This window comes from Xylaria bambusicola, assembly GCF_022495145.1.
Source record: "Xylaria bambusicola strain CBS 139988 unplaced genomic scaffold F5B22scaffold_23, whole genome shotgun sequence".
Lineage (NCBI taxonomy): Eukaryota > Fungi > Ascomycota > Sordariomycetes > Xylariales > Xylariaceae > Xylaria > Xylaria bambusicola.
The window spans coordinates 324,275-348,091 of record NW_025953576.1 but is presented as its reverse complement, the minus strand read 5'-3'; the positions used below and the strand labels follow the sequence as shown (position 1 = coordinate 348,091).

General features: G+C 44.6%; 6 protein-coding genes across 6 annotated transcripts; 5 read left to right on the top strand and 1 right to left on the bottom strand.

The window, feature by feature from the left end:
* Positions 1 to 4,898: 4,898 nt before the first annotated feature.
* On the top strand, positions 4,899 to 8,956 carry F5B22DRAFT_636688 (uncharacterized protein; the record flags this gene model as incomplete). Its single annotated transcript, XM_047977324.1, has 5 exons — positions 4,899 to 5,285; positions 5,338 to 5,783; positions 5,884 to 7,034; positions 7,120 to 7,847; positions 7,901 to 8,956. 5 exons carry the CDS (start codon positions 4,899 to 4,901, stop codon positions 8,954 to 8,956), a joined length of 3,768 nt encoding a protein of 1,255 aa, XP_047830440.1.
* A 195-nt stretch (positions 8,957 to 9,151) lies between these two features.
* Positions 9,152 to 10,597, bottom strand: F5B22DRAFT_203706 (peptidase C45 acyl-coenzyme A:6-aminopenicillanic acid acyl-transferase-like protein). Its single transcript, XM_047969624.1, has 2 exons — positions 10,467 to 10,597; positions 9,152 to 10,384 (listed from the first exon to the last, which is right to left on the bottom strand). Exons 1-2 carry the CDS (start codon positions 10,500 to 10,502, stop codon positions 9,347 to 9,349), a joined length of 1,074 nt encoding a protein of 357 aa, XP_047830439.1. The 5' UTR covers positions 10,503 to 10,597; the 3' UTR covers positions 9,152 to 9,346.
* Positions 10,598 to 11,197: 600 nt separating this feature from the next.
* On the top strand, positions 11,198 to 14,485 carry F5B22DRAFT_203595 (HbrB-like-domain-containing protein). Its single transcript, XM_047969622.1, has one exon. It carries the CDS (start codon positions 11,736 to 11,738, stop codon positions 14,463 to 14,465), a length of 2,730 nt encoding a protein of 909 aa, XP_047830438.1. The 5' UTR covers positions 11,198 to 11,735; the 3' UTR covers positions 14,466 to 14,485.
* Positions 14,486 to 15,199: 714 nt separating this feature from the next.
* Positions 15,200 to 16,551, top strand: F5B22DRAFT_203603 (DUF985 domain protein). Its single transcript, XM_047969623.1, has 3 exons — positions 15,200 to 15,440; positions 15,493 to 15,570; positions 15,633 to 16,551. Exon 3 carries the CDS (start codon positions 15,708 to 15,710, stop codon positions 16,209 to 16,211), a length of 504 nt encoding a protein of 167 aa, XP_047830437.1. The 5' UTR covers positions 15,200 to 15,440; positions 15,493 to 15,570; positions 15,633 to 15,707; the 3' UTR covers positions 16,212 to 16,551.
* A 1,376-nt stretch (positions 16,552 to 17,927) lies between these two features.
* On the top strand, positions 17,928 to 18,402 carry F5B22DRAFT_608496 (uncharacterized protein). The gene has a single exon (XM_047975076.1). The coding sequence runs from the start codon at positions 18,183 to 18,185 to the stop codon at positions 18,390 to 18,392; it is 210 nt and encodes a 69-aa protein (XP_047830436.1). The 5' UTR covers positions 17,928 to 18,182; the 3' UTR covers positions 18,393 to 18,402.
* Positions 18,403 to 18,997: 595 nt separating this feature from the next.
* Positions 18,998 to 20,418, top strand: F5B22DRAFT_636683 (kinase-like domain-containing protein; the record flags this gene model as incomplete). The annotated part of the gene is made up of 5 exons (XM_047977323.1): positions 18,998 to 19,170; positions 19,231 to 19,556; positions 19,638 to 19,795; positions 19,847 to 19,966; positions 20,035 to 20,418. The coding sequence occupies 5 exons, from the start codon at positions 18,998 to 19,000 to the stop codon at positions 20,416 to 20,418; spliced, it is 1,161 nt and encodes a 386-aa protein (XP_047830435.1).
* Between the last annotated feature and the right edge of the window lie 3,399 nt (positions 20,419 to 23,817).

Sequence of the window (23,817 nt, the reverse complement as noted above, 5' to 3'; positions counted from 1 at the left end):
AAGGTTTATTATAATACTTTTTATAAAAATAATAAGGCCTAAATACTTTATTTTAATAATATTAAATTTATATTTTATAATATTAATAATTAATTTAACTTTAATAAGTCTATTTAATATTTTATAAATATATTACTTATACTTTACTTTTAAATTATTATAGATTAAAATATTATTTAAATATACTATAATATATTTATTAAGGATATTAAATAAAACATTATTAATATAATATTAAAATAAGCTTAATATATTTATTATATTAAAGTTAGCTATTAAATATTTAAATAAGTTAAACTTAATAATAAAAGTAATTTTCTATTTATCCTTAAGGATAATTTAAAAGTAATTAAAAGCTATTATAATATTTATTTTAATATAAATTTTAATATAGTATAATATATTTAACATTTTATAAATTAATAAAATAGGGTATTAATTTTTAACTATTATATTATTTAATTTTTAATAATTTATATATACTTTTATTTTCCCTTTTAGCTTTTAAATAAGGAAGATAAATATTATTATTAATAATATATTAACTTATATAAACCCTTTTATTAAATAATTATTTAAATATTTTTAAATTATTAAAAGTTTTAAAGGGGATATTAATTTTATTATTATATTAAATAATAACTTTCCTAATATTATATTTATTTTATAATTAAATGGTTAATATAATAGTAATTAATTTATATTTTAAAGTAAAAAAGCTTTAATTAAATTATAATATTTTTTTAATAGTTTAATAAAGATATTTTCCTTTATAAAGGATTTTTTATTATTTTTTAAGTATTTAAAAATATCCTAATTTATTACCTATTATAGCTATAGTATTTCGTTAATTTATTATTAATAAGCTTAAAGGTAATTTAATAATGCTTTATTATTTTTATTTATTTCCTTTATTAAAATGCTTTATAATATTTTAATAAAGGTATTTAATATAATATTTTTAATTAAGCAGTTATTTTTTATTTCTACCCCTTATTATTCTACTTTTTTAAATAAATTAGTTAATATATAAAACTTTATTATAGGTATAAATTAAATTATAATATTCTTTATTTTATATAAAAGTAAAAAGTTTAATATTATAAGAATTTATATTTTTATTTAATTATTTTTTTAATAGGTTTTTATTATTAATATAATAATTATTTATAATATAGGTTTTAATTATAAGTTTTCCTTAAATTAATTTATAAGCTTAAATGCATTTTTTTATTATAATAGTAATATTTTATTATATTTTTTTTTTATATTTTTATTTTATATATTTTTAATATATTTAATTATTAATTAATCTATAGGTTATAATATTAAAGCTATAATAATTTTAAAATAATATTTAACTTATTTAATAGCTATATATATAATATTAAGGTTTTTATAAAGTTTTTTAATATATATTATATTATATATTATTTAAAAATTATTTCCGCTTTAATATTATTTATAAAGTATAATACTTTTAACTATATTATAGTTATAATTAATATTTTATAAGTTTATATATATTTTATATTTATAAAGCTTTATAATAAATATTTTAAATTAATAAAGGTTTAATATTTAATTATTATTTTATTATATAATTTAATTAAAGTATTAAAATAAAGGAATATATTAAAGTTTATTAATTTAATATATAGATTTATTTATTTATTTTTAGTTTTTTCTTTATTATACTTTTAATTATAACTTTTATTAAGGGTTATATATTTTTTACTTTATTCCTATTTAGGTATTTAAGTAATAACGTTTATTTATAATTCTATTTTACCTTTATTATTAATAGGTAGGATAGAATAAAATGTTTTATACTTTTATAATATAGGTATAGCTTTAATAATTATTTCCTTATCTTTTTTTTATTTATTAAGGGTAATTTAAACTACTTAATATAAATTTTATTTAATTATATTAGGTTACTTATATTTTATTTAACTAATATTATTAGGATATATATTAAATAGTTTATTTATATTAAATAAAAGGGGTATTTCTTTTAAAATTTAAGGTTTATTAAATTATTAAAAAGGTTATATAATAATTATATCTATCCTATTATATTATTCCCCTTTAATTAATTTATTTATAAAATAAAAGCTTTTTATAATTTAATATTAATTTTAACTTTTAACCCTTTTATTTATTATTTATTTAATTATTTACTTTTCTTTATTAATTTAATAAATTTAAAAATAAAGTTAATATAAAGTAAATCTTTTTATTTTAAGCTTTTAAATTTTTATATTACTTTTATATATATATTAATAATAATATATAAATTATTTAACGTTTTAAATAGGTTATTATATATTATTTATACTTATTTTTTAAGTTTTCTTTAATTATTTATTACTTTTTTAACCTATTATTAAATTTAAATATATATAGCTTTAAATAGTTTAAAGTATATATATATAATTCTATTAAATTTATTAAAAAATACCCTTTAATTTAATATTAACTTTAATTATATCTTTAATTATTAAATTATATATTTAACTTATTATTTATTTAAATTTAGTTTTAACTTATTAAATATTAAAGGTTTCCCTTTTTAATTTTTCCTATATTTAATAATATATTATTAATAATTTAATATTAATATTATAATATTAAGTTTTTATATAATAGGTAAATTTAATATAATTTTTAAATTTATTTAAGGAATTAATAATAAAGGGAAAGGGTTTAATAGGGTTAAAAGGGTTATAATTAATATTAAAGTTTAAATTATTATTAATTAAATTCCTTTAAATAGGGTTTAAAGCATTAATAAAGTAATAACTTATTAATTATTATTTATTTATACTTAAATAAATATTACTATTTATTATTATAGGTTCCTTTTAATATTTTTTATTATTTAAAGTTTATTTATTAATATAATTTTTAAAGCTAAAACTTTAATATAGGTTTACTTTATTATATTTATTTATTATTATATTAAATTTTAATATATTTTATATTTAGCATTTTTTTATTTAAGTTCTTTTATTAATATATTTACGTTTTTTTTTAAAGTAATAATTTAGGGTATTATATTTATTATATAAAATAATAACTATTAAAGGAATTATTAAAACTATTTTAAAATATTTATAAATCCTTATAATATATCCTTTAAAGTTATAGCATTTAGGTTTAAGTTTTATAAAGCTATTATAATTATTAAATAGCTATTAACGATATTAATAATTGTATACCTATATATAAGAAGTTTTATTAAGGTAGGAATATTAGGGGTTAAAGGTTTTAATTTTATAGCGTTTTAAAAGTAAGTTTAAGGTATTTATATAAACTAGTCCTTAAAGAAGGATATTACCTATTTTTTAGGTATAATAAACTATTATAGTATTACTTAATTATAGTTTTATATATTTGTTCTATTATTGTATAAGGAGGGAAGTTCTAATTTTTGCCCCTTATTCCTTTTTTTAGCGTTATATATAATGTTTCTTGGTCTATGCTGTATATCGGAAATTAGGCTTCTTTGGTTCCGTGATATAAGGTATATTCGAGAGTATAAGGTAAACTGAATACACAATATGGGTTAGTAGAACCTTGTGTGGGGAAAACCAGTTATTAGTAATCCTTAGATATTATTCGTTTAAGTACACGGAGAGAGGCGCTTAGGTACTGTGAACGAGACTGGGTAAGACTTGAAGTCAAAAGGAGGAGATACGAGAGATATCTTAGACAATATGTTCGACATATGAACCGCCGAATTACGAAAGTATTCAAAGATGTACATACCAAGAATAAAGACAATGTAGATGAGGTGTCAAAGATGCAAAGTGATCTGCCCTACCTTCATTCTCTCTGTCTACCTACTATGTTTACTGGAAGCTGGAAGTAGAAATGCAGGACTTTAGCTATTAATATCTGCCAAGGTTCCAATTTTGGCTTAAACTGGAGTGGTGCCACAAATAAGGCGTGCCAAGCTTGAGAGGTCGCATCTCGTCCAGTGCTTTTCAGATGCTAATGTCTGACGGCGGTAGGTTTACATAGTACAAGTTTCGGGGTTTGGGACCTACAGCACATTGCGTGCAAAAGCACGACACTGCCTCAACCATCTACTCTAAACATAAGTATAGCCGGTAGTGCCCGATGGTCGGACAGAGTCGATAAACTACATACATCTAACATGACCTGGCTCGCCTGGGTACTGCTTAGATTCTGACTGGGCTGCCTGCCTTGTGTATTGGAGGAGAAGCTGGGACAAGCTGGGACGATCTTATCCATCGAAGTCTTATTTAGTGCTGCTGTTAAGATGACGGTGGCGAGTCATGTAACGAAGCTAAACTAGATGTTCCCCTCACGCACGCGCTCCCTCCTGCGCTAGTGCAGCCGCGGGACTGGTGTGGCAAGGGAGACGATGATGGAACGAGGTCTGGGACGACCTGGTCTGCCTGCTAAGACTTCTGCTGCATTATCTTGGCATCCCGGGATCAATGAAATAACATAGGCTGGTAGGGAATAGATTCGGCCCAGATAGTGGATACCGCGCTACCATATACGAAACGCATCACAATAAAATCATGGCCTACTGCACCACCAGCTGACCTTGACGTGCCGGGCTCAGATCTGACAGCCTGGTTGTGGTTGAGGGACGATCGACCAGACGGAATATGGGGTTCACACGCTTCTTCAGCACATCAAAGCCACAACGGATCCCGTCGCACGATGGCGGCGACCAACCTGTCGGCGCTTCGTATCTTAACGAAAACCAGAGCCCAGCTTATCGTGACCGGCAAAGTAGCTTGAAATTGGCATGGAATGTCGAGGAGCAACCAAGCACCGAATACAAGAGTGAGACTTCAAGTTTGAACGCAAGCTTCAGCACAAGCTTGAGCGACGACCCTAATCATGTCTCCAAAATGTGGAATTCTGTTTGGCTACGGACCAGGCTACTGGCAAGCTTCGTGGTGCTCTTTGTCCTGCTCTTCGTCGTCACTATTGCCTTATACGGGGTCTCTGAGAAGTACCACGGCCTCAACGCCGAGGATATGGCGAGACAGTATGGATGGAGGTACGGACCGACAGCCTTCTTGACCGTCATTCTCAGCTTGTGGGCGCAGATCGATTACTCGAGCAAGATCTTGACGCCATGGCAGGAAATGCGTCGGGCTCCCACGGAGGCGGAGAAGAGCGTTCTTGTTGATTACATTTCTCCTCCCATGCTCATAGTCTTCTGGAGAGCAATGAAGAGGCACCATTGGGCTGTGATGGCGTCTATTCTTGGCATACTGCTGATTCAGTTAGCTGTGAGCTATGAATTTGTGTGCATACTGATCTCCGTTGCTAATTCATCTGCAGACTGTCTTCTCCACAGGTCTATTCGTACTGGAACCCACGACGCTGAGCCTAAGCAATGTTCCCATGACCGTCGGGAGTTCGTTCAATGGATCCGATTTTCGTTTGACCAACACTAGTACCAGCCTTTCCACTGGCCCGAGTATCTTGTACTATGGCTCGCGAGTCTACGGACTTGCGTCACAACCTGGTGTTGATATCTCTCGCGGCCTCGTAATGCCAGACTTTGCGCCTTCGGACCGTTCAGCCACCATCAACGGCACCAATTATACAGCCATCGTGCCAGGGGTAGAGGCAAGTCTCGACTGCGAGTATCTTCCGGGTCTAAATGGGACGAAGACCTATTTGCCATGGTGGAGCATCAATGGGGCATTCTTTGTTCTAAACATCACCACACCCTCTTGTAACATACGGAATATTATCGTCGGTCAGGGCCCGGACCACAACATGTAAGTGCCAAGCTTAGTGTGCTTTTTGTATCAGTTCATGACAACAACAAGATTCTGCGATGCAATTCACCGACAATACTAACCAGTCTCGGCTTTTCAGCTACCACCAGGAGAATGCCACACAAGCGTATATGGGCTACTTCGGTGATTACCTCTGTGACCCAAGCATTGACTACTCAGCTCCCATATTTCCAGATCCCTCAAACACGACAGTAGAACATCGCATAGTCATGACAATGGCCGATCTTCGTTTTCCTCCTCGAAACTGGCTCAGTGCTGGTGCACCGTATATTTACGTGGAGAAACTCACGGTCGCTGTGTGCAAGTCGGGTTACGCCATGGGTGACTACGAAGTAACTTACAAGGACGGCATAGACGGGCATAGCAAATCTTGGATGGCCGATAAGGTCTCGGAATCATCATCTGAGATCCCTGGTTTCTCCTCTGCTCAGCTTGGCGCGGCTGTTCATTCGTCTTTGGACGAGACGTACCTCGGCACTGGTGGGCAAGACTGGGTTCTCACAAAGCAGGTCCCGACATTCTACCAGATACTCTCGGCCATGAACGGCAATGTCAGCATTGGGCTTTTCATGGATCATGAAAAGCTGATTAGCAGCGCCACTGATGCTTTCAAAGGTATAGCGGCTGAACTCATTAACAAACACATGATGAAGCCAAGTGAGACTACCGTCAGCGGCTCGATGCTTTATTATCAAAACCGCTTGTGGGTGAGAGCTCTCTCAGTCGGGTTCATGGCGGCTGCGTTCATATTGTTAGCTGGTCTTACTATCGTTCTACTCATTTTCAGACCGATGAACGTGGTCCCCTCTGATCCTGGATCAATCGGGGCCACTGCACTCATCCTTGCGGAGAGCTCTACACTGCGGAATCTCCTGTTAGGACTGGGAGCTGCGAGGACTCGCGAGATCAAGCAGAAGCTGTCTTCCTATAACTTCCGGAGCGTCGTTACCCCTGGGCCCCAAAAGACCTTTACCGTCGTGCCAACTGAGCACGGACAGCCAACGAGTAGCAAGACTATTGAAGATGACAGCCCACCACAAAGTGAGCATTGGTGGACTCCCGTCGCTGCCAAGTTGTGGTTCCAGCTGCTTTCTATCACTTTGCCTATCATTATTATTGCCGTCCTCGAAGTCGTCCAACGACTGTCTGATGATAACAACGGCTTTGTAGACCTTGGTACTGCTGGCTTCGCTACCACACATGGGTTTGCAACTTATATTCCTGCTGTCGGTAAGTGCATTTCGAAGTCCATTCCAATCTAGATGGCCGTTTGTTCGAATATATTGGTAGTTGCTTACTTCAATCTTTTCCGTAGTGGCATTCATCGTCGCTACTATGTTTACTAGCATACAACTGGCAATCTGTACCCTCTCCCCATGGCTAGCACTGCACAGAGGTAGCGCCCCGGCTTCCAGATCTCTGTTTCTCAATCTGATCAACAGACTTGCCCCGCATCGTATCTTCTTGGCTTTCAAGCATGGCAATGTTGGCGAGGTGTTGATTATGGTAGCCACGTTCCTCGCTGCCTGGCTCCCCATTCTCGTGTCTGGTCTCTATGTCACCGTTCCCGCTACTGCGTCGCATTCCGTCAGCTTGGCACAAAGTGATGTCTTTGACTTCAAATTGAATAACCTCTTCTATGAAGACAACCTTGCAGGCACCATTGCCGGTCTCATTGCTTTCGAAGACCTAGCATATCCAGAATGGACGTACGGGGACCTCGCCTTCAATAAGCTCGACGCGACAGGCGTCCCTACGGATATATCAGCGGATACGGAAGTGCCATTCGCAGCCAAGCTGCGAGCGACAAGGCCGTCTCTCACATGTGATGTCATCTCACCAGATTCAATGGCATATAAATGGGACGACAAAGCAGATGCGCAGCAGATCACGCTCGACAGGGCGGCTCTTAATATAACATACGTTGTCCCTTGGATGTGTGAGAGTCCAAGGGGGAATATTACCAACGTGTCATGGTTCCAAGGATTCGCTCTTCCTAAAGATGGCAGCCCGATTTACTTTGGACATGCTAGTGTTCTCACTGTAAGTGAAAAATGGTCTCTACCAACAAGAGGCAACGAACTGATCTTTTATAGTGGAGTGACATCCTCCACGGGAATAGAGCTGCTATTACTGATACCAACCGCGGAATGGCGGTATCTTACGCCGATGAGGCGGTCGCTAACTGGGTGGGTGGCTACGGCTGCCCGTCATTTGCGGTGACCCTGGGGCGAGGATCGGCCATAGAGCAGATATCTCGAAAGAACAAGACCACCTACGACTTCGACATTGAAGTCACAAGCATCGTGTGTTCCCAACGCATAGAAGTCGTGGACACAAACGTAACGCTAAGACTGCCCTCGCTCGGCGTGATCTCGACGCCCCCGGTGCCCGACGAGTCCACAGCCGAATTCCTCATCAATGAGCTATCCAACTACACAGGCCCAATATTCGAGTTTCCACTCAACAATCTCTTGCTCACGCTCACCCACGGCACCGGCAACGTCTCGGCGCCGCCTCCCAGCGGCGGCACCACCAGCGACGCGAACCAGCTGGACGATTTCGTACAATTTCTCGCGACGGCGAACGCGTCACTGCCCATAGACGCTCTCGTCGGTCACGAGAACAGCCACAACTTGATCGACGCGACCAACAGACTGTACAAGACATACATGCCGCAGGCCATCGACCGGAACATGCGGACGACGGACCTCGATGCCAAGGTCGCCGCGCCCGACGCCATCGCCGCCAAAGTCGAACCCCTCCGTATGACGACGCGACCTGCGTTCCCTGGACGACTGCGCTTGAAGCAAGAAGCTGCTCCGAAATTCGCACTTCAGGCTGTGCTGGCGGTGATGGTCTTGTGCGCGATCGTCAGCAGGATATTCCTCCGGGACATCGAGAAGCTGGTCCCGCACAATCCCTGCAGCATTGCGGGCCGGGCGGCGCTGTTCGCGGACGGCGAAGTTAGCACGCGGAAGCTGGTGCCTTATGGAGCCGAGTGGCGGACAGAAGCTGAGCTCAGCCGGGTCGGTGTCTACGAAGGCTGGCTGTTTAGTCTGGGCTGGTGGGAAAGTATGGGTGTGTATAAATATGGCGTGGATATAGGCTGGATTGATCAGGGGAAGAACACTGGACATGACATAAAATAGATGGACATAAGACATATTAGCGGAGTGGATAACCGAGCCATTTTTGCAAGTCTCTTGAACTAAAATTATCAAAATAATCAAATACTATTTATTCATTTTGCCCTGTCTTTCAAAGCAAAAGAGAGCCTGAAACGATTACTTAGAGCCTTGAAGATCTTGATATGTATATCATGTTGGACTTGGTCACAAAATTGAAAATATGATAACCTGGCTAGTTTCACGCTTAAACAATGTTATCAAAGCGGTTTGATTTAAAGGCCGTGATCGTCTTATCAAGTATCACTAGATATACTCAGACTAATAGCGGACGATCTAGACGACTGACAAAATCTAGGGCCAATAAACATAACCACGCATCCTTCACCCCTATTCATTCTCCTAAACCATCACTCAGAAAGACAAGCTAACCCGGCCGTAGACTTCAGTCGGCCGACCAAACGTAACCCGGGCCGACTTCGCAGTCAAATCCATGACAATGGTGAAGAGTGTCTGGGCCGCAGATTCGCCCTCTTGCCGCCTATTGATCGAGCAGGGGTAGCCCTCGGTATCTTTGAAGAGGGCGGCTAGAGTGTCCAGATTCGGGTCCGTGACCCCCGACGCAAGCTCCCGGATCCGCGCGAGTCGCGGCCGCGAGTCCGCCAGCCAAGGCACCTCGTTGACATCGGACTTGTCTGAGAGTAAATGGTTCGTGTGACATACCCGTTTCGCCTCGTCCATGGTTACCTGTTTGACCCACTTGCTCGTACACTCGAGTCCTGTCGAGCCCGTACCGTCCGCGACGAGGATATGTCCGCTGCCAGCGGCGCCAAGACGCTCGATGGCTTCGACGGCGGCGGCACGAGAGGGGGACTCGAGGACTTTGCGCAAAGCGAAGTGGATGGGCAGCTTTGACGGGTCTACGCCGTGGCATTTGATGGCATTCAGGCAGCAGCCGACACCCGCGGCGTTGAGCCCGATCTTGCCAATGATGCCGGCCTCAGTCACCATGGAGAAGTTCGGGATGTCAGTCCCCGGTTGCGAGACGTGACATACGAGGAGGTTCGGCGTCTGTTCCACTTCCCAATCCCAGTTCTGCGCGAGGAACGAGGGCCCCGAGGCCGTCAGCCAGCCGAGGCTTGTGCAGCCGTCGCTCGGAACACTGGCGAGGCTATTATTACCAGCGGCGACGTCGGTGAAGAGCCCAAAGGTGATTTCACTGCGTATGTTGAGAGCCAATATGTCGAGGAATGTCAGCCCGGCACCTTCAGCGATGCCTCTGATCTCTTCTAGATGTCGCGGGGCAATGCGCTCGAGAGGCTCGACGTATTTTGCCGCTTCTTGCAATACCTCGGGCCATGCCAAGGAGCATGATCTCTGGAACAGTCTGGTATAGAACTCCATCGAGCCTGCGATCTTCTCCCTGGCGTAGACGCCATGTGCCACGCCTATCTTTTATTTTCTCATCGTCAGCGAGATTTCGAATGCGCGTGTTTTGTGCGAGATAATGGGATGGTGTTTGGGAACCGCTCACATCGTAGGGAGTCCCCGTGCACTTGATTTCGAGCATTCTGCGCGTATGATACGATACAATGCTTTCTGAGGGGTCTCCCTGACGGCGTAGGGAATAAAGCTAGTAAGCGTTTCTGGAAACTATTCTCGAATGCTTCTTGCAATTGTTTGCATATCCTAGACACCTACTTAGGTAGCCTTTTTTTAAATTTGGAGTGGATTCGCATTTATATAGACTCGGCAGAACCCATGATGTATCCATTCGTTGGAGTGATACCAGCGATGCCCGGATTTAAACCTGGAATAACTGAGCCGAGTAGACGGAGTAACGTTCATGGCGACATCGGTTTCATGATATGCTGCCTACACCCACGCAGATCATTCTATAGGTACACGGATTTTCTAAGCACAGACTCTGCACAGACGTTGGAGGTTCGTAGTTGGATCGACACGTGGACCTTAGTTTATCTACCTAGTAGGTATGTATACCTCCTTCATGAAGCCTAGATTCGCGCTATGCGGGTTTGTTTGGATGTTACAATCACGTATGATTGTTCTAGGCGCTGAATGAAGCCCAAGCCCGATGTGTGGACAATTCGATAGACAAATGTGTAGACAAATGTGATGGGTGTCTACAGATCCTTGGAGAACACTTGAAGAACTTGGTAGGTAACCTTGGGGAAATGGAAGCATTGAAAATGATAGCCAAGTTGGAGTGTTGTTCACGACGTCGCTTTGTTGCGTTGGAGAATATCGGCATGTCTTTGTATGGCCCTGTCTGTCTGCCTGCCCTGGAGGTCATCAGGGTCTAGCTACCTAGGTAGCCCCACCAACCCCAGACCAGGCCACTGGGACGCGGGCAAGGCGGGGCTAAAGCCCCTGTAATTATAGTACAATGGTTCCCGAATTCCTAGGAATCGAAGCTGCGTACCTAGGCATCGTCAAGTTCCTCCTACACACCTCCGAAAGTTGACATTTTGCAAACTACATATGTACCATCCAACCATACAAGCTATCAACCCCATTCTACACCTCGGCCGAATAGTATCGTCCTTTCGACTGCTCACCCTTCATCGCGCAACTTTCAACCCCTGGCACTTGGTCCCAGAACCCCAAACAAGACCAGAGCGTGTGTGCCTTGGGTATAAAACACTCCCCGGCCGACACACACGAAGAGCTACTCTCTGCCGACCAGTCTCCCGATTCGCAATGTGCACCCTACAGCCTAGCAGGTAGCACGGCTCTCGATATTCCTGTATGTGTCGAATGTGTCGATATTGCGCCCGAGACGATGCAGCCATCACGACCACAGCAGCGCCCTCCCGGTAGCTTCTCCCCTCTTGTTCCTGGCTCCATTGGCAATGCCTCCTCTTCCGACCTCGCTAGCTCTTCCACCATCTCGGCCGCTTCAAACGCTGCTGCTGCCGCCAATGCTGCTGCTACTGCTGTGCCGGTCCGGCCCATGATCCGGAAAATAGACACCTCATCTTCGACCGAAGATTCCATCTCCCTCCCCAAGACCAGAGCGCCACAGACCCCGATCAGTCTCGCAAGTCCGATTTTCCCCAATTCGCCTGGCCGGGGAAGCCCCCAGAACTTCTCGCGTCCTAATCGAGCCGCCAACGATGGTTCCAGCATAAGAAATGCCTCTCCCTTGACCCTTCCTCCTGCGCGTGCTGGCCACGCCAGGAAACATTCGCAGAGCGCTGGCTTGTTTGAACCCACCATGCCGTCTACGAGCACCTCCAACTTGCCACAAGTTGGCACGTCGCAGTCGTCCGCTACACTCGCTGCTCAAGCGGCCATGCAACACCAAAACCAACATCAGCAACATCAGCATCAGCAGCAGCAGCAGCAACAACCACAACAACAACAACAACAACACAGTCGCCATCGCTCACAGACAGTGCCGTTTCCTGGAAGTGAGACTCATCATGATCCTCCCAAGAGACCTCCGCCAAAGCCTGTCGTTGGTCCACGGAGTCCTCCCATGCTCAGCTTGACAGAAGCTAGTGCACCACGCGATGGTAGTTTCGGTAGCCAAGGCTATCATAACGGCCTTCTAGGCAGCTATGTTTCTGCTGCTACCACGGCAGCAAACGCGGCCTTTCCTAGAACTTCATCCCAGTCAACCTCGCCGGTACCACCGATCCCGGAACCCTCTATGCCGCCTCCGGAGAAGCCCGCGAAGGCCGAAAAGTCCAAGGTCAAACTATTTTCCCGTCCAAAGAAGATTGACACGAAGAGCGAGTCAAAGGAACGGCCCATACCTAGTCCTGGCAAGATTGGGTCCGCCCTTGCTTCCCTCCAGCGAGGGAACTACAGCACTACCAGCCTGGCTGATACTCAGTCCTTCTATAATATAGCTAATTCATCCTCAGCCACCATCCGCGCCACGGATTCGCCGATAGAGCGGGAAGGAAAAGAGAAAGACAAGGAAAAGAAACATCATCATTTCTTATCCCGCCAGAAGCACAAGTTGACGAGTAAAGACGAGCACAACTTACCCCTGTCTTCTGCTGCAAGCAACTCCCGCCCCGTTGATCCTAACGCGCCCTCGAGCTTGTACAACTTCAATCCACCTCCGAGTCCTGGTCCTAACAGCGCCTTAGGCAAAAGCGTTAGCGGTCTTGACTTGCGCCATGGTGGCCGGGCATTACGAGAGAAGAGGAAAGAAGAGAAACTCAGCGATATCATGCGCCATGAAAATGACTCGACGTTCGGTTTAGTAACTGAGTGGACTGGTCCTGGCAGCCTGGGAACGTCGGCGAATAATGGTTCATATGTCCATGAGCCCATAGACTCAACCAAGTACGGCTTAAACAGTATGTCTTTCGACGATGCTTGGCCGTACCTAAAAGCAAAGTTACTCGTTATCTTCGAAGGCGAGGATTTGCGTTTGCCAGTCGAGGATCTCAACCGTGTCGTCACACTGCATATCCAATACTGCATACAGCGTCGCGCAGCCCTCATCATTATCGAGGACTTGCGAGACCTGTTGACAACGGGATTTGCATCTCTCGACCACACTCTACGTAGAACCACAGAGGAACAAGTTATCCCCGCTCTCGTTGAGCTATGGGTGATTACCTTCACAAACATCCTTCCATACCTACAGGCAGTCTTCTTACCGTTGGATCTAGAATTTTCGGGAGTTGGGCCGCTCCTGACGGCTGAGCAAGCACGCGACTTCTGGGGTGGCGTAGTTGCTGGTGGCCCTCCGTCAAGCACACCAGCAGGTAGTGCTCTGCAAGTCTCGCCCGCCGCCAACGTGCTCGACGTGCGGCAGATGGTCCTTACGGCTTACCGCGACATTCTAATCTTACCGCGCTATGACAAACTGAAGGCTATCTTCTCTCGACTTTCCCTCGAGCATCTACCGTATTCTCTCGCCTCGCTTGCTCTAGCGTCGCCACCTATCCCTAGTGAAAGCTTGGCTTCCCTATCGACATCACCATCTGATGGTGGTTTCGGAGGGATACGCCCGGGCACGGCTATGTCGCTCGATCCAAGCGTAGCCAGCTACAACTCGACTACGACGACGGTCTTTGGAAACGACTCAAACCCATCGAGGAGTCGTGCGATCAGTAACGTTTCATATGGGAGCGGTGTATCGGATCCAGCGTCGGCGAGCGGCGGATCACTTCTTCGGCCCTTTACGCCACAGACACGTGAAAGCGACCGCGCACGAGAGATGCTGGGTAGTGTGCGTGAGCAGAATGTCGAGGACAGCAAGCAAGTCACTGAGATGGTCGGCCGGCTGTTACAATGCATGAGCGTCCTCGCCAGCATCGGCACGGGGATGGGAGGAAGTCAGGTGACAGGGCCTGGCGTGACGGATGAAGCCAGTAAGATGGTATCTGAGCTTGGTAGACTGTTAAAGCTGAACTGGCTGGGCAGGGGCCGAACGGGCAGGAACAGGAGAGGCATGGTCGGTGGCAGGGTCAAACGTCCAGACAACAGGTCGAATAGCAGCGTGCTGCGCGAAGGGGTGCAGGAAGGTGTCGGGGTAACAGGGTGACGAGGTGACGATGTAGGAAGAATAACGGGGCTATGATACCTACGCAGCGAGGCTCGAGATGACCATGTTTGCTGTCTGAACAAGATTATAGGATGATTGAGATCCATTACATTGTTGTGCTGTTACAATGGCTTTGTTGGGATGGATGAAGACTACTTTTACCTCAAGATACCCAGGCGGAGGGAAAACGACCTTATGTTTCCTATGAGCAGTTCTTTGCTTGACAACATGACCACCAGCTTTTCCTTGTCCTCTATCGTGGCAAGAAACCAATTGATGCAGCATGGCAGCATTGAGTGCGTGTCCTTTGTAGTAGTCAACGTTCAGAGCGCAGCGCATGAATAGGATAATCTAAAAGGGGTTTACTGGCTACATATGTAGTCTTAGATCTGCATGCAGCTCCGGCGAGAATGAGACACCTACAGCCCATACTAGTAGCGTCATCCTGTCACACAGCTCCATACTTACATCTTCACGTATTTACGCAGGTTTGCCCCGATTCCGAAACTATGCGCCCCCACTCACTCGGAATCCCGACGCTCAACTCACACTCACGGCTGAATGCTGTATAATGCCTCCGGTGGTTTCTTACCTAGAGAGAGCTCTGAAAACCATTTATCTCTCCATCTCTTCTTCCATATACGTATCAAGCATTCCTGAACACCACTCGGAAGCTACGGAGCCTATCAAGATCGGGTGAATAACCCAACAAGCAGGCAACTGGAGCCCGTTGGAATTCGTGTGTTACCTACAGTAGGCTCCACGATACAAATCAATCAATCCCTTAGCTACCCCTCCATTCATGAGTTTTGTTTCTTGAAAACAGCTTCTTTTTTCGTCCCGTGACTTGTCAAAAAACAATACGCACAGTTTCATACAATCCACAAAGCACTTCAAGTATAAAAGAAGCGAAAAAGAAAAGAAAGAAAAAGTTTGAAGTTAGAATAAGCTACAGTAATTTGTTCTTTGCGCACTGTCAGTACGACATCTATCTATCTATCTATCTATCTATCTAACCACCTAGAAGCCTGTGTCCAACCCCGCTCCTCTGCCTCTTACGCCATCTGAGCTCTCGCTATACACATTTTACATACCTGACCTACTTGTCCGTCCTATCCGCGACCAGATCCAAATCCGCTCCAAGCTCTCCTACTAACGCCTACCCAGCGAAGCTGTCTACATATCTACCTCATCCAACTTACCACGAACTCAGTGTCAAAAAGTACCTACTGTGTAGTCAGGATGTATTCTTCGTCCCAACTAACAGCAAAGCAAGTCATCGCGGCGCTGAACCTAACACCGCATCCCGAAAAGGGGTTCTACATCGAGACATTCCGGGACACCAACGGCACTTCCACTTCCACTTCCGCGGGGGATGAAACTACTCCCACTACCCGCCCCCACAGCACATGCATCTACTACCTCCTAGAAGGCGAGTCCGGGCTCTCGCACTGGCACCGCGTCCTCGACGCCGTCGAAGTCTGGCACTATTACGCCGGGGCCCCCCTCAAGCTATCCCTTGCCTGGGACGACGGCACGCCCGTACGAGATGTGGTGCTGGGCAATGACTTGGTTGGCGGTGAAAGACCCCAGGTCGTCGTGCAGAGGGGCGAGTGGCAGCATGCGAAGTCCCTAGGTGAATGGACCCTCGTGGGATGTACGGTTGCCCCTGCGTTCGTGTTTGAGAGCTTTGAGATGGCGCGGGAGGGGTGGGAGCCTAATGGGGAACAGAGGGAGGAGGAATGACTCGCGAGGAGGAAAGCGGGTTGCTTTCCCGTGGCTAGGTTGGTGGTGTCGGCTCTTGTTGAGAGAGTGAGAAATGCGCTGTCGCGGCCTGTTAGAGGGGCTGGCTAGGTGTGCGTGTTGTTTTTGCTGACGTCTACCTCTCTCTGTTTTTCATGGGGTGATTTGCTCTCTTGCGTTGTTTACATAGCGATGCCTTGTTAGCGGATTCAAGCTTGATTAGCCCATTCAAGCGAAAGCAATGTTTTATTTCACGTATTCTTTTTCCAGTGTAAAATGCATCTTGTTCGAGCTTTGGATATTGTGTGATCATTGGCAAGCGAAAAGGTATATCTTGGGGTATGACGATATTGGTCACGGAGTGCGTTGACTCATTGGCGGTCGATTCACGAATGAATAGGGAGGCGACGTAGCAGATAGATGTGGTTCGTGCAACACGTAGCAACCAGTGGGATTTTCTATTAAGGGACGCTCTTGACAAGCTTACATGATGCGAATGGTGTTATCACCGATATTTATTCTCTTCTTCTTGGGCAATGATATTCATGATTTCTTCTATTAAGCTAGGTATAATGCTGTGTTGAACTGACAAGCAATAAGGGGATATCTAAAATACAAGTATAAATGCTACTACCAGCTTCTCCAAAAAGCCAACCTACCTCTTCCGCAAGTTAAATCAATATCAGCGTCTGATTGTGGCACTAGAGACGAGCACACTCATGGCCATGTAAATCTGGAGAGGTCTAATATTAGCAATCGAGCCCAATAGACAAACGTAGGTGGTTCTCGCGTAGCAGGGGACCTCTCCATGTAATGTGATGATGTACGTAACACGCGTCGCACGAAAGGCGAACCACATGAACAATACAACAAATATGACATAACATGGGTAGTCAGACAAAGTATACTGGCAAGTAACAGGCTGTTTTGAAGGCAGCCCGAACAGTCGAAACTTCTTCATGGTCGATTCGGTTGGGAAAAGAAGACAATTTGTTGGGATGTCATCCTGAGAAGAGGTACGATCGTGGTGAATTGAAAAATAGGTGAGAGACTTACGATGTATTTATCACTTGCGGAAAGCGTAATCAGATGCTCAGCAAGTATACTGAAAGCATTCATTTGGGTGATATTGTGAGAATAGATGCTAGGGAGCTTGTTGAGTGAGAGAGGTAGACTCCTCGGAATTTATACAGGATGGGGAGAAAATCTGCAGAGGAAAACAGAGCCTCGTTGGGAAGGAAAAATTTCGGTGGGGCCAAATTTGGCGCCGGATAAATTGTGGATACATATGCAGCTGAGCAGCACCACCTGTAGATTACCTAGACTAGATAAAAGATAACGCACACGGCAGGGAAGACGCATCCACATCTTCCTGATGATAGTCGCATTGAACCGCTCTAGATAACTGGAATTCACATGCATTTATACATCTTTTTAAACAGGCGATGGTTTTATTGAAATATAAAGGCAATTATAGAGAGCCCGAGTATGTATAGAGCCAGGGTGGTCTAGGCCCCGAGACCTTTGAAGGCCTCGCAACTATACAAGCGTACAAGCTGAACATGCGGTTCGCCTTGCGCTTCGGCCGTACGAAAAGGCCACTGCAGGCTGTTCATGATCTTCAAAGACATGCAGGCAATATTGGAAAGTAAGGTTATACGGACTTTGCTTTATGAAACAAGCCGACTAGACCTAGGTAGTCAGGGCTGGGAAGCCAATTGTATATGGAGTCGAATAGGCCAAGAAAGAATTGCTTGGTTGAGGACTCATACAGCATTGGTTGATCATTATATTGTGAATAGCATCAGGTTCCAAGCCCAGATCTCTACCCTTGTTATATTGTTAGTTGTATTATATCTAAGTATTCTAGAGTCTCGGAATAACTCGGTAAGAAATCAGGGAGAGTGTTGTCACCGTTTTCTCACTTTCTCACCAAAGCACAATGACCATGGAGCTCATATAGAAGGTCCTCGAATGAGTGTAAACTCAAAATATCTGCCAGTTGCCTTTCAACGCGATATGTTCGTTGCAGTCTTCATAGGCCTTCTTTGGATGGCACATTATAGCACACGAGATAGAAGCTGCAAATGGCATGTGTCTAGCATGGCATCCATGTTAGGTATATTAACCGTTAAGGCGTATTGGCTGTTAGTGAAGGTATGTTGGTTGCGGAAGCTGTTCTAGTATTTCACCCTGCGCCCATCGGCTCTGCGATCTGTTGGATCGGTCCCTTGATGAATTCAACGCCGATTTTCGAGCCTCGCCGGGACGGATCGAAGTTGCCTACCTAGTGATACTATTGGTGTGTGGACGGGAACACAGGGTGTGCCAAGCCAGATTTTCCTTGTTGGTGGTATCTACAGAGTATGATTAGTGGCTATCCGATACAGTAGTAAGATAATCTTTACCATACCTTCCCAACTCCTACCTATCTACCTCTTATATGTATCATGGGCGTCATGAGCGAAGAGTTAGGGGTAGGTGTTGGGCCATTCGAAACCTGGCCGCATAATGTGCCACCAAAGCAGGTACAGCGGAATCCACAAATTACTCAGGGAGCGAGGGCAACGGAGCGGCGCGCATCTATCATTACACTGCCAATAGATTTTGATATTCTAATATTTATCTTCAATCGCTACTTCCAGGCAGAGAAGATCGTTTTTACTAGTTGGAAGTTCCACATAGGTAGTATAAATACTATGATCATCTTTCACAGGACGTCGAGGGCTGTCTCTGTTGCAGGAACCCGAGTCTCGGTGCCCTTCGCGTCGCAGCGACATAACTCCCAGATGGCGCCGTTTCCTTACACCTGCGATGTAGATGCTGAGCCTCTACATCAATACAGACCCGGCGATTACCATCCTGTCCATCTTGGTGACCAGCTGAAAAATAGAAGATACAAGATCCTCCACAAAGTCGGATGGGGTGGTTACTCAACCATATGGGCTGCTCGAGACCGAGAGTAAACAGATATCCTGGTCACTCGTCAAACCACTGTAATCGGACCTAATCATTTGAATAGTCTAAAACGATATGCTGCTGTGAAGATCTTGATGGCGAAATCGATGAGCAACCATGAGACTAGTATCCTGCAACTGATTCCATCCTCTCCCCGTTGTACACACCGAGGCCAAGAATACATCGTTCAACTTCTCGACAACTTTTCCCTCGAGGGGCCCAATGGAAAACACCCATGTCTTGTTTTGGAACTCTTGGGAGCTAGTGTTTCTGATTTGATAGATGCCTACCTTTGCGATGAGAGACTCCTAGCTGAAGCAGCTCGGTCTATTTCCTATCAGGTCATGACAGGTGTAGACTTTCTCGCGCAGCTAAATATCGGCCATGGAGGTAAGTTGATCATGTTGACAAAGTAGGCCATTACGGAACAACTAATCCAAGTATCAAGATATTCATACAAGGAATATATAGCTCTGAAACTACACTACCTCGACTCGCTGAACGAGCAGGAGTTCATAAACACGCTCAAGCAGCCCGCGCTTGGACAAGTGAAGCGAACCGACGGGTCTGTTTCAGAGGCACATGTGCCTTCGTATCTCGTCTGGTCTACCCGCTTCGAAGCAAAACATGTCCGTGAAAGCCTGTGAGCTCCAGTCGTTAAAATGATCGGTTTCGGGGAGTCATTCCTTCCTCACCAAGCCCCTTCTACATTACACACCCCGCTTGCAGTTCGAGCCCCGGAAGTTTTATTCAACGATCCGATCGACCGTCGCGCTGATTTATGGAGTCTGGGGTGTTTAGTATGAGACCTACCGAACAAACCTAGCATCGCATTTTTGTTCCCACGTTTGCTGACAAGAGTATGTAGCTCTATGAATTATTCGCCGGCCAACCCCCATTCGACAGTACCCTGGCGAAGACTCCTCATATGATCTCGCGAATGATCCGAGTTTCTACCGACGAGTTGCCGGACCGATGGCAGGCGAAATGGCAGCTAATGCAGGAATCATTACAACAGGTACAGCGTGATGAGGATAATATCGAGCCAATACCTAGTACACTTCGAGAATTACTAGATTACGATTATCATTGGGAGGCGCAGAGGCACAGTGAGCTTACAGCACAAGATTTAGATAGGATCAGTGAGCTCGCGGGACTTCTGTTGAGATGGGAGCCGGCGCGAAGGTCGTCTGTAAAGGATATCGCAAGTGACCCATGGTTCCATGATGGCGGTACACGGATATCCGATTGAGATGCACAAGTGGCTGGCGAACCTTTCAATGGACTTGGAAATGATAAGAATTTGCGTATTGATCATCTGCCCCTTTGTACGGATAGAGTCATGATACGCGGAACGCAGCGCGTAGAACTTTTATGTGCAATAATGCACTGGTGACATCTACATAGTCGGTCTAGCCCAAGTTCTATAACTATTAGGCAAATCATTTGGAGAGAGCTAGATATCACACACCAAATTCTATAGATCCTATTACGTAGGCATGATTTATTAGATTCATCTTTGCATCACAGTAGCCTTGTTGTTGTCCTCATACCACCTAAGTGCATATACAATATAGGTATACTTACATACTTACATACTTACATACTTACATACTTATATACTTACATAGGTACTGTATTTTACAAGTAACAGGTAACGACTGTAGGTACAGCGCATACAGTGCACCTAAGCTTGACCGGCACAGTCAGTCGATATGGTGTCTGAAGTGTCTAAAAATGGCATCAGGATCTATATATAATCCGAAATCCGGGCCACTGAAGACTTTTCATTGGGTGCGAGGCGCTGATGCACGTCAGAGCCCCACCCTGAGCTTGTGACAGGGGGGAGGGGGGGATAATCGTCTTCGCCAGCCCCCTAACTTGTTACCTGTTATTACACTTGCGCTACACACACACCAAAGACGGAGCCAACAAGTTGACAATAGGGAGGCCTTTCTGTTCTACCCGTAAGAAGAGCTGCGTTGGAATTATATGTTCGACATACCGGCCTACAAGTTAGAGGTCATATAGGTAGTGGGCACATATATGTGGAGACTTGAGTTACGAGAAGATAGACAGACTCATGGTGAAAACCACCCGCATGTGCTGTCAGTACGCGACTACCATCTACTAGATTCTACTATTCCTGCAATCTGGAAACAACAGCAAAAGAATGAAGGTAGACAACGAGAGAAGATGATTAGAAAGCAAGACAAAACAGGCTATGTTCGGTTCTACACTTAAACTTGGTCCCGTCTTTATTTTTTCATGTGGACCTTCATATAAGGTGTTGGACTAACTATTCACCAAACATAAAGAGGACTCACAACTTAAACATGAGGAATTTCTCCCGTTGGACTTAGGCAGTCACGGAAGGTTCATCGTAAGCTCTGCTGTTGCTTCTGGCGAGGCCTTGATCTATCCATCATTCATCGTACTAGCTGAACCTTTCTCAGCTAGCCAGCGCCCAGGGAGACAGATGGTAACTCTGATCTAACAACTCATTTCCTACGTGGTAACTCTCCACATATATGCGGTCTTGTGGTTGTTGGGGAATGACTTTCTTGTGCCAGAGTCTAAGGTCATCTCGTGCGTTGTCACCAAATCTACACCGACTCGTCGCCCAATGGTTGTCCAGCGTGTTACGTGTTGCGGACAAACCTTATACAGGTGAGCAGCACGAGACGTAGTTGGGTAATACCTAGAGCCCACTTGTAACCTGCGCGAAAGCCGACGTTGGAGCCTTTGATGATGACTGTAAATACCCACGAAGGGCCCGTATCTATATAGAGGCTCCTCTTCTGTCCTTGCTTGCTACACGTACATAGTAGTACCAGTATTCATCACGGGGCATAAGGTTAGGGAGGTTTATCTACATAGGTTAGGTAAGTTGGGTCACCTTGAATGGATATATACATAGTAGCCAGAGCCAAGGCCAAGGCCAGCGAGCGCACACTGTCTCAACACACTGTACAAGCCAACCTAAAGCCAGCCCAGCCCCGGCCCACCCCGTCGACGCCTATTCCCATCCAAGCCCATCCCATCACATCACCCTCCCACGTTTCTGTCACTTTATTCTCTAGCCTGGTCCCGTCTTGTCCTGTCCCGTCTCAGCTCCTCTGCCACTCTCTGCCACTCTCGTCCTGACCTGACTTAGCAGAGCATAGCATAGCATAGCATAGCATAGCATAGGTAGGTAGCATACATACCTACAGTCAGTCGGTGACCTGCCTGCCTGCTGCCACTACATCACTACCTACCCATCTGCCATCTGCCATCTGCCGACCCTGCTCAGCTCAGCTCAGTCACCACTCACACAGCCTGTCCGCCTCTCTGACTCTCGCTCTGGCTCTGGCCCTGACTCTGTTCTCTGTCTCTGTCTCTGTCTCTCTCTTTCTCCCTCTACCTGCCAGGCTTGTCTGGTCTGATTAATCAAGCCCGCCTGTCTCTCTTTTGCCTATCCCATCATATATCCACATTTGTCCATCCATCCACCCATCCGCCCGTCTATCTATCCATCCATCCATCCCATTTCCCCCCCCAAGCGCCATTCCAGGGTTTGACACGCCCGACCGACAGTCCGGTCGTCTCTGCAAGCCGCCGCCTCCGCCGCCCTCGCTACTCGTTCAACTTCCGCGCGTGTCTCCTGCCGCCATATCATCCCATCCACCTGCAGCTTAATCCGACGACACACCTTCAACTCTACAATCCCTCTGAAGCCCGCCGTCCTTGCTGTTATCGCATAACCACCACTCCTTTGCCGCGGAAGAACACCCGACTTTTCCAATCTTAAGAGAACAACCCGCGTCATCGAAAAATTTACGTGCGACTCGATTCTTGCTCCTGCCGCTACCCGATCCCGCCTTTTCTCGACAGCGCGACAGCGCATCACGAGACTGGCTCCAGCATTCCTCGCCCGCCAGTCATTGTAGGCCACAGCTACCGACTGTCCACTTGGCCACACCCACAGTCACGATTTGAAGTGTCTGTCTGTCTATCGCTGGCTTCGGCACTCCTGGCTCTGGTAATTGGCAATACGACAGCTCCATTGCCCGGCGTCGCGTACACGCTCACAATTATCGTCCATCTTTTATACTGTCAATCTCCTTAAATCCTACTTCGGCCATGTGCTACTGCATTGCTCGGAGCTCGTGACGACAACGAGGACGACTTGTCTCTATCTCTACTTGGTTTCTCTCCTGTATGTCTCCCATAACGCACGGGGTATTGTCGCTCAGAGTGGAACCGCTCCGTCAACTGTACCCTCATCCCTTATCACAAGACTTGCGCGCTTGCTTATCCCGCATCGCGAATCCTTCTCCCATTTAGCGATCCCCGTCGACGCACTAGCTCACATTGCCGCCTTATTCTACTGTGTCGTCGCTTTCGCGGGTAGCAAACTCATCGCTGACCTAGCGCGTTCCATAGTATTAGCTACCCACCGTCGGGATCCGTCGCGATCAGCATTGCGCGATCCTTTCCTTGTTGCCGTGATTCATTGAACTCTCAAAGCTGCGACGCGCACGTAACTGTTGCCACCCAATAGCTCGTGCCGCTTGACGTCTCCGACCCTCGGTCTATTCGCGCATGGTATATCGCAGAAAATATCCCGTCGATATCCACGCTGTGGGTAGTCGACAACATTAGACAT